This window comes from Echinops telfairi, unplaced genomic scaffold (genome assembly GCF_000313985.2).
Source record: "Echinops telfairi isolate 266 unplaced genomic scaffold, ASM31398v2 ScPeMD7_7465;HRSCAF=8503, whole genome shotgun sequence".
In the NCBI taxonomy this organism is placed as follows: domain Eukaryota; kingdom Metazoa; phylum Chordata; class Mammalia; order Afrosoricida; family Tenrecidae; genus Echinops; species Echinops telfairi.
The window spans coordinates 8,452,486-8,462,427 of record NW_022111365.1 but is presented as its reverse complement, the minus strand read 5'-3'; the positions used below and the strand labels follow the sequence as shown (position 1 = coordinate 8,462,427).

The 9,942-nt window shown below is 38.9% G+C and overlaps 1 protein-coding gene across 1 annotated transcript in view; it reads left to right on the top strand.

Moving 5' to 3' along the window:
- LOC101659799 (WASH complex subunit 2A) overlaps positions 1–9,942 on the top strand; it is a 96,192-nt gene that overhangs the window by 70,940 nt on the left and 15,310 nt on the right. The window contains exons 19-20 of the mRNA XM_045283653.1: positions 7,871–8,026; positions 8,746–8,928. Of these exons, the coding sequence (XP_045139588.1) occupies positions 7,871–8,026; positions 8,746–8,928 (339 nt within the window). The remainder of the gene's footprint in view (positions 1–7,870; positions 8,027–8,745; positions 8,929–9,942) is intronic.

The window sequence follows — 9,942 nt, the reverse complement described above, 5'->3', positions numbered from 1 at the left end:
CTCACACCATTGGTCCTGAAGGGATCATCTGCCCTGGATTCCCTGCGATTCCAGTTCCTATCTGTACCAGTGTACATCCTCTGGTCTAGCCAGATTTGTAAGGTAGAAATTAGGATCATGATAGTGAGGGAGGAAAAGCATAGGCTTCCACCCCCTTTTCAGGAAAAAAATTTACTCAGAATCACCCAGATAATAAAAAATTTGTATTGTAGCTCATAATGTAGTATAGAGGTATATGCTTTTGCAACCCTACTGGATCATTCAAGTTCCCCACCAGGGGGCAGTATTGCACACGTTGTAGAGGAAGAGTTCCTGATTTGTGTAGCCATTCCACATGAAGGGTAGGGATGAAATAGGAGTCTTGAATTTTAGTAGAGATTGCTGAACCAGTTCTCAGAGGGGAATTTTCTGGCTAGCTTGTTTATTCTAATGGCACTGAATAAGACCTGTTAAAGCATAAATTATGCCTTCTAAGATAATGTTTTAAGTCTAGCGTTTCCCCCTTGATTCATATGCATATAAATAGGCATTCAGTGGCCCATAGTCTAAGTACCTTTCCAATAAGTAAGTCTAAATGACATCACTGCACAAACAGAAAAATTCATTCTTGATGTTAAAAAAAGGGTTGGTGTTTCATCTGAGACATGGTGACCCATGTGTGTCAGAGTAGAATATGTTCTATTAGGTTTCAGTGGCTATGGCTGATTTTTCGAAAGATTGCCATACCTTTCTTCCATGATGCCTCTGGAACAAAGTGTGCATGGAACAACGTGAGACCAAGTAATATTTTATTGACAATTGACAATTTACAGCACCTTTAAAGGGAGATTGAGAACTCTAGATTCCATGCAGGTTGTACGGATACCTCCTTTACTAAGTTAACTTGAAAGGCCTTGGCAGAACAGACTCCAAGGCTTTTCAACATAACCTCAAACCACTTCAATGTAATTACATGCTAAAATCAGGAAAATGTCCAAGACATGGGTGGAGGGATAAGTTCCTGGGCCTCCTGCAATGTGGAGTCTAGAAGGGTGGCACCAGAAGACCTTGCTCCTCCCACTATAAAGTGTCTCTGATACGTGCACAATCCTGTGGATTTTTCTTTGGGGATGCAATAAAGGGGGATTTGGAAGTAGCAGAGGAGCTTGATACATTCTTCTCTTTAGAAGCTGGTGCTTATTCTTCTTCCATACCACCTAAATATTTTTTATTTAAAGTTAATTTTTAATTACCTGGCTATATATGAATAAGTTCTTTTTAAGTTGCATATAGTATAAAAGGTCCCCAGTCAAAACTCTTTCCAAGGGGTAAATATAATAGTGTGTTGCCTATCATTTCTTGTTTTGTGGTATTTGAATGTATTTTTACTTAAAAATATTATTTAAATGAGATTTTATATGTATATAGTAGACCTGCACTGGTTATGTGGTGTTTCTATAACAGAAATACCACAAGTGAAAGAGTTTGATAAATAGAAGTTTATTTGCTTACAGAAGGTTAGAAGTCTAAATGCAGACTTCTGGCCATAGAGGAAGGCTTTCTCTTTCCATTGGCTCTGGTGAAAGTCTTCTCCGTTCAAAATCTACAGACCTAGAATTCCTTGGATAGATCCATTGTCCTGGCAGCAGTCTTCCACGTGCCTAGAGTTTCTCAGTGCAGGGATCCCAAGTCCAAAGGACACACTTCAGCCTGGCTCTTTTTTTTTTTTTTTGCTACTGTCTATATTTATTTAATGCAGTATGTAGCTCAAATTAATGATTAGCCATCAGAGTACATTTTGGAAGCCTAGTTCATCAGCAGTGTTTATTTTCTCTGCTTACTTCTTTGGTGTTCTGTCTACTATCTTTATTTTTTAATTTTAAAAAAATCATTTTATTGTAGGCTCTAACATCACAATCCATACATCCGTCCATTGTGTCAAGCACTTTTGTACATAGGTTGCCATCATCATTTTCAAAACATTTTATTTCTACTTGAACCCTTGGCATCAGCTATTTCCCCAACTCTCCCACCCTCCTTTCCTCATGAACCCTTAAAAATTTATAAATTATTATTTTTTTCATGTCTTACAACGAACGCTGTCTCCCTCAACCCACTTTTCTGTTGTTCATCCCCCCAGGAGGGGGTTATATGTCGATCATTGTGATTGGTTCCCCCTTTCTCCCACTTGTCAATCATTGTGATTGGTTCCCCCTTTCTCCCCCACCTTCTCCTTCCCCTCCTGGTATCAATACTCTCATTATTGGTTCTGAGGGGTTTATCTGTCCTAGATTCCCTGTGTCAAGAGGTTTTATCTGTACCAGTGTACATGCTCTGGTGTAGCCGGATTTGTAAGGTAAAATTGTGGTCATGATAGTGGGTGAGAGGAAGCATTAAAGAACTAGAGAAAAGTTGTATGTTCATTGGTACAATACTGTACCCTGGCTGGCTCATCTCTTCCTTTGTGAGCTTTCTGTGAGGGGATATCCAATGGTCTATGCTCCACCCTCTCCATTATTCATATACATATAATTTTTTGTTCTGGGTCTTTGATGCCTGATACCTGATCCCATTGACACTTTATGATCACACAGGCTGATATGCTTCTTCCATGTGGGCTTTGTTGCTTCTCAGCTAGATGGCCAGTTGTTTATCTTCAAGCCTTTAAAATCCCAGATGCTATATCTTTTGATAGCTGGGCACCATCAGCTTCCTTCACCACATTTGCTTATGCACCCATTTTGTCTTCAGTGATCATGTCAGAAAGTGAGCATTGCAGAATGCCAGGTTATTACAACAAACTGTTCTTGCATTGAGGGAGTACTTGAGAAGAGGCCTAATGTCCTTCTGCTACCTTAATACATAACATATTAATATATGCACATAGATCTATTTCTCTATCATTATATATAAGCATATTTATATGTGTACATGCCTGTATTTAGACCTCTATAAATGCCCTCTGCTTCTTAGTTCTTTCCTCCATTTCCTTTTACTTTCCTCTTGTCCCACTATCACGTTCGCACTTCATTCGGGTTTCAGTAATTTCTCTCGGCTACATTACACTTAACCAAGCCCCACCAGGCATCCTACGCCCTCCTTACCCTAGCTCTTTTCTTATTGGTGGTAATAGATCCCTCTTATTTCTGCTCACTTCCTTCTCCTTTTTTCTCTTATAAGATAGAAGGTTTGTAGGCCTTTTATCTTATTCTCCTTACTTTGCATCCCATCGTCACTTCTAAGGAATATTCTGGCTGTACATTTTCCAAGACAGATTTTGTTCACTCTTCTGACACCATGGTATATTCAATATGCCAACATTATGATTCAAATGTATCAGTTCAGTCTCCAGTGCAGCTTTCATATGCATGTGAAGTAATTGAAAATACCATGGCTAGGCATACTCAGGAGCACCTCAGTCCTTAAAGTGATTATCTTCTGCTCTTCTAAAGAAGTTTTTTTACGGGAGGTTAGCCCCCCAAATTCATGTTTTTGCCACATGCAAAACACTTTCACCTACATTCCAGTTTGGGGTTAAGTTCCTCTTCCCCTGTAAATCTAGAATAAAAGTTTTCTGCTTCAAAACTCCAATGGTGGACAGGCACAAGGTAGACATTTCCATTATATACTGGAACAATTGGAGGGAAAGAAGAGATTGAGGGTACCAAGCAAGTTATAAACCCAATGAAATAATTTATTTTAGTTTCTCTCATCTTAGACCACCTAGACAATGGCCTTGTCCTCTAACCTCTGGGTGTTGGCCATGCTTCCTAGATTGTCTGAATGATGACCCCACCCCCTCAACCCTGGCAAACCCTCAAGCATGATAGCCCTCCCCCTTCATCTTCATCTTAACAGGAGCCCCACAGTCTGGAGAATATCTTTAAAAAGAAGACTCTAAAAATTAGAAGATTTTGCCCCACCCCCACCCCCTTTAGGAACCTCAGAGGCCAGGGTTTCTTTTAAAGCCCAGAGGTAATGGATTCATCTTTTGAGACCATGGCACCTGTGCTTCCCATGGCGCTTGTCTCTAGAGCTGCTGCTTCTTCACACCTTACGTTTTCTAAGAGGCTATTCTAGCCTTTGTCCTTCATGGGCACAGGCTATAAAACTCTTTAGGGCTGCTGATAAATGCCTGGAGATAACCATACCACCTCTAACTTGAGCCCTTAAGGTGCTCAACTTTTCTTTACCTGGCGGTTAGCTCTCACAGCATCTTGCATTGGTCTCTTAATTCTGCTGCTGCTGTTTATCAGCTCTGGTATTTCACCTCACTTCCTTCTGAACCCTTACCTGAATTCCCTTTGATGTCCTTAATCTCACCAACAGTTTCTTTAAGGCAATCTAGTCTTTTGCTGTTTTGTACCTTAGTACTCTTTCAGCCTCTACTCATTGTCTAATTCCAAAACCACTTCCACATTTTAGGGATCTGATAGAGCAGCAACCCACTTCTGTTATCAAATTCTGCCTTTTCTTAAATGGTGGTAGTTGATCCCTCTGACCTCTGCTCCTGTCTTTCCCCTTTTAACTTGTTTTAAAGACAAATGGTGTTCCAGGCCACATGCCATAGAAATCCCCTTACCTGGGATCAGGACTGTGACTGGATTAAGGGTGTGGTATCTGACCCTTAATCTTTTATTGACTTATACATAACATGAGGTGTCACTGCATAACTGCCACATTACATTATTACATAACTGTGAAACCACTGACAATCTTGGCCCAGTCCAGTTGACCAGATTTTTGAAGGATATAATTCAACTCATGACACTAATCCACTGATAATCAATTACCATGTCCTGCCTATATTATGCTAGTGATATTTATCCTCATACCTATTTTCATGTCATCTTTAGTCTTGACTATAAAGATCATTTTTTATTTGGACTTGTTCCTTCCCTTCTATGTAGTCTCCTTGTTCCCACAGTTCCCTTCAAAACATATCTGGTTCTGTCATCCCCTTGTTAAAGGCCATAGCTTAGCCTACTATGCTACCTATAATCTTATTCAAATACATTCTACCATTTCTCTTGTCTTGCATGCTTTCTCTCTACCTTAACTAGTATTGTCCTGTGGAAAATGGAATGGAGGCCCCATAGGACCTCTTATAACCATTAAGGCCAATTGTCACCAGGCAGGGGGTCAGTAATGCCTCTACCTTCTTAACCTTCAGTCCATCCTAGTTAACCCTATTCTGATACCAACTGTTCCTCCCTTGACACTCCCATGATACATTTCAGCTAGGTTCCATAATTCATTGCAGTAACCATGCAACCAGATGATACTTACATCTATGGATTTTTGTGTGTGTCTGCAAGTTAACAGGCTACAATTCAGGTAAGAAATATCAGGATATAATTGTTTAGTCAGGACAGTTTCTTTTCTGCAATGCTCACATACAGACCCATCACCCTCTGATCTTGGCCTGGCCTCTACCTTGTTCTGGCAATGTTAACAAAACTCCTTTAGGACTGCTATTAAATTCCCAAAGGGCATGCCACTCCACTGTAAGCCTCAAACCGAAGGCACTCAGCTTCCCCAACTAACTGCTCAGAGACACCCTACTCTACAAGCCAGCCTTCTTTTCCAAAGCACTCAGCTTTACTTTGTGGTCTGGGAAGTCTACTACTTCATTTCATACTCTTGGCCCCATGGTTCTTCAATTGTTGTTGCTCTGCCACTCCTTGGTGTCAAAACTCCTGGATCAAGGAAGCTCAATGCACATGAGTCTTTGGGTCAGACGGGTGGGCTTCCCTCCTTGCTCTTTTCTTTTTCTGGTAGTGCGAATAATCCTTCCTACTTCTGAGATGGTGGATTTTATATCCAGCAGGATGACAATCACAATTAACCCTGTTTAACTAGCACTCACAACTGAATCAGTCAGATAATCCAATCAGTATCTTCCTAATCAGTAGGAAAACAAAGGTTGTTTGATTGGAGTAACAAAGACTATGGCTAAGAGAGCCATATTAAATAATTTACTTCATTGCACATCCTTAGATCTTCCTAAATCTACTATCCCAACTTGATTTAGACATTGTTCAAAAACTTCCTTATATCATCCATTCCAGTTAATATGAAAAAATGCGTTGTTTTTTTTTTCCCCTCTGTGGGCTGAGAAGAACTTGACAAGAGTTTGATAAATCACTTACCTCTTAGATGTTAATAGCTCTAGATAAATCAAACACCTTAGTTTTCTAATATGGATAATCTCTGCTTCTATGTAAGGAATAGATAATAGATGGGTCAAAGTGCTTCCCAGTTTGTATAGAGCACCTATTAAATAGTACCACTGGCCATAGAAATAATAAAATATGGTCCTTTCAAACTAATGGACCAAGCAGATCTGGGATAACTTTCTTATTTTAAGGAGAAAATTGATTGCAAAGCACAGTGCAAGGAACCAGAAAGATGGGTTGTCCAGTCTTGGCATTATCAGTGGGAGATTATTTTCACAGGGGGTGATGCATGATATCATAAGTTCTTCAGGACATGGCTGGATGAACTACTCATTTTACAGGGGTCATAAATAAATGGATCCAGTTTATGCTGGTTCTTGGAGCTGCTTTTCTGGTGTCTAGGTTTTCCTCAGTCATTCCTCCCCACCACTTCTCCAATCTTTCCAACTTGTTCGGGAAATGAATGTTTATTTTTTCGAGACTGAATCTGACATCTTAACCCTAATCCAGCATGGAAACACTAGGAATAATTACCCAATTTTACAAGACTCCACTTTTTCTATAATCATGTATTGTTAGAGGCCTTACAGCTCTACCTAAAATGTCTGGCTTTGTCTGGGACAACTATTTAAGTTAGAGAGTAAGATAAGGGCTAATGAAATGTAAGTGGTGTACTTCTTATTAATGTGAAATGTAAAGGAGGTGCTTATTAACGAAGCAACATAATATTAATGAAGAGAATAGGAAAACTTTTACAGATAATATTTGAGTTACAAAAGACAGTGAGGGGCACAAACTTAGAAGTCTTAAAGTATCCAGTTGATGTAAGAATGAGCAAAGCATGCTAGTGGTGTAGTGCAGATGAAGATACGGATGTGGTGTATGTTGATTGTCTTGTATATTTGTTTAATTCAGTCTAGTATTAGGATGAAATAATCTGTGTTTATTTTAGCAAGGCAATTCTAGCTAAGTCTGATGGATATACAGTGAACCCTCGTTTATCGCGGTTAATCGGTTCTAGACCCTACCGTGATAAATGAAATTCCGCGAAGTAGGATTCCTTATTTGTAAATCAAATATTTTCGTAGTTAGAGCATAGAGGACTTGAAAAAACACCCTTTAGTCACCATTACACTCGTATTACCCAATTTATTAAACGAAAAAGGGAAAATACACCAAAACATTTTGGACGTTACAATTATCATTTATTATTTATTATATTATTTATGGCATCAAGCGTGTACAGTATGAGCCAATCAGTGGCAGTAATGACAGAGCATGCGCTGTTACGCAAAAACCGCGATAGAGTGAAGCCGGATAGAGTGAAGCCGCGGAAATCGAAGCACGAAGTGGCGAGAGTTCACTGTAGTTGCAATGTCACAGGAGGGAGCCAGAGAGGAGTGATGAGTAATTAGGTTGTGGAGCAAGGACTTTTAAACTAGACAGGACCATAAAGAAGGTTAGTGGAGATAAAGAGACACTTGAGGATGGTGACAGAAATGGTGTTGTGACATCTTTGCAGATGCAAGATTTTATTATTTGGTTCTGTTAATTTCATGCCTGTGTCACTATTTTTTCACTCTTCTACCACCATACTCACCAGCATCCTAAGGAAAACTGATTTTGACTTGTTGGTCTGTATGTGGCCATTCCAGTCAGGTATCACTTATTGTTTTTCAGGATGTTATTTACTCTTCTTCTTCTTTTGTTAGGAAAAAGAGACAGTTGCTCAGACGACACCTTTGCTATTTCGTGATGAAGAGGAGGAGGAGGCATCATTTAGACTGAAGTCTACGGAAGAGAATGTTAACAAGTCCATAGGACCATCAGATAATGACAGAGCTAACGCAACTGAGGAATCAGGAAAGGTGAATTTTTCCTTTTATAGTGATTAAGCATTGTGCTGCTAACCACGCGGTCAGTTTAAAACGAGCACATGGGAGAAAAAAGTCGGGGCTTTCTACTCCTATAAACAGTTAACAATGTTGGAAACCCCACAGGAACAGTTCTACCTTGCCCTATAGGGTTGCTCTAAGTCAGAATTGACTCAGCGGCAGTAAGTATATACAGTCTAATAAGGAGCCCTCTTGTTGCGTTGGGTTAGGCACTAACTACATTGTTGGCCATTCAAACCCACCAGCTTCTCTAGCCAGTAGCAATGAGGACAACTCAAAGCGGGTTCTCATAAAGTTTTAGTATGGCGTTGTTTACATATATAACATATAGTAGAAGGTAAGCAACACTTTTATTTGGAAATTTATGATCATTTTCCAGTGATTGGCACTTGTGTTATCTCTATAACTTGGAAATTATTTGTAGCTCATGAACAACTATATGGATCTGGGTTATAACTTCCCTTCACTTGATGTAAGGGGAGATACCCATGGGTCAAAGCTGGCTGTAGAATATCTGTTTGAGACTGTTGGAACAGCTGATTAAAGATTGATCTTAGTGGTTTGTGACCTGGGAATAGACGTGATAAGATGTACAGATGTGATAGTTAACTAAAGTTCTTAGGAGCTTGTAAGACTCCATGCTAGGATTTGTATTTCTAGATCTTATTCTTTTTGCTTATATCCATTTTTAGGAAAGCTCTTTGACTATATCTGCTCAGGCAGTAGTCAAACCCTCTGATGTATTTCCTTCATCATCCTCCTTGGAGAAAGGAGCCAAGGGTAGAACCAAAACTGTTCTTAGTTTGTTTGATGAGGAGGAAGATAGAACTGAAGATCAAAGCAGCATCCATGCTCCACAGAAAGAAGTAGGAAAGGTGAGTAAAAGGCAAATAAAGGTTCAGGACTGTAGAAGAATAGAAGAATCTCATTTTATGTTTCAATTCTATCATGTCATTTGGTAAAGAAATCTTAGCCTGAACTACAGATTGTATTTGTCATAAAGGTCTTTGAAACTCTAAATTGACATTCCTTTTCCCAAGTAACATTGCTGTCAAAGAGTTAGAATTCTACCTGCTTCACTTATATTTTGTTCCTCTTACAAAATTGCTCCCCTTGCTCAGTTTCATTGAGCATAAAGAAAGAGAACTTAGGCTGGATCTGTTTCTATTGTTCAGCTTTACAAATAAATGTTATAGATGAATCTTTTATGTTTATTGAATGTCTGCAACTTTTTTCTGAAAAGAACTAGTTAGTAAATACTTTAGGTTTTTCAGCACATGCTCAGATCTGTTCATTGATAGAACAAAAGCATGCATAAAACATTGGAAAATGAAAGGATGTCATTGTGTTCCCATAAAATTTAATTTTAAAATAGGTAATAGTCTAAGAAGCCTGATATTACCAGTACTGTAGATAAATATCTCCTAAGAATAGGGAGGCAGAAGTCCTCAACAAAATAAAGGGGCTTCAGAAAGTCAGTGGGAAGGTAAGTGTTTTCATTCCATTTTCACTGAACCTTTGAGCCCCTTGAACCAGCAAATAAAGTTAAGTAAAATATAAAACTTATTACATATCATTACAAGTGACAATTATCCTTAGAATACAAACGTTATTTCATTTAATATATGAAAATCAATTGATATAACATTACTGTATCAATAGAACAAAGTATAATGTACCATGTCAGTAAAAAAAGCACAAAACCCACATAATCATCTCAGTAGACACAGAAGAGTATTTAAATAATTCAACACTCTTCATGATCAAAAGACTCAACTTACTAGGTCTGTGGCCCCAAAAGAGACATCTGTGAAAACCCATAGCCAGCATCATATTCAGTGGTTAAAACTTAGAGGTTACTATTCTCTAAGATCAAGAATATCTGCTCT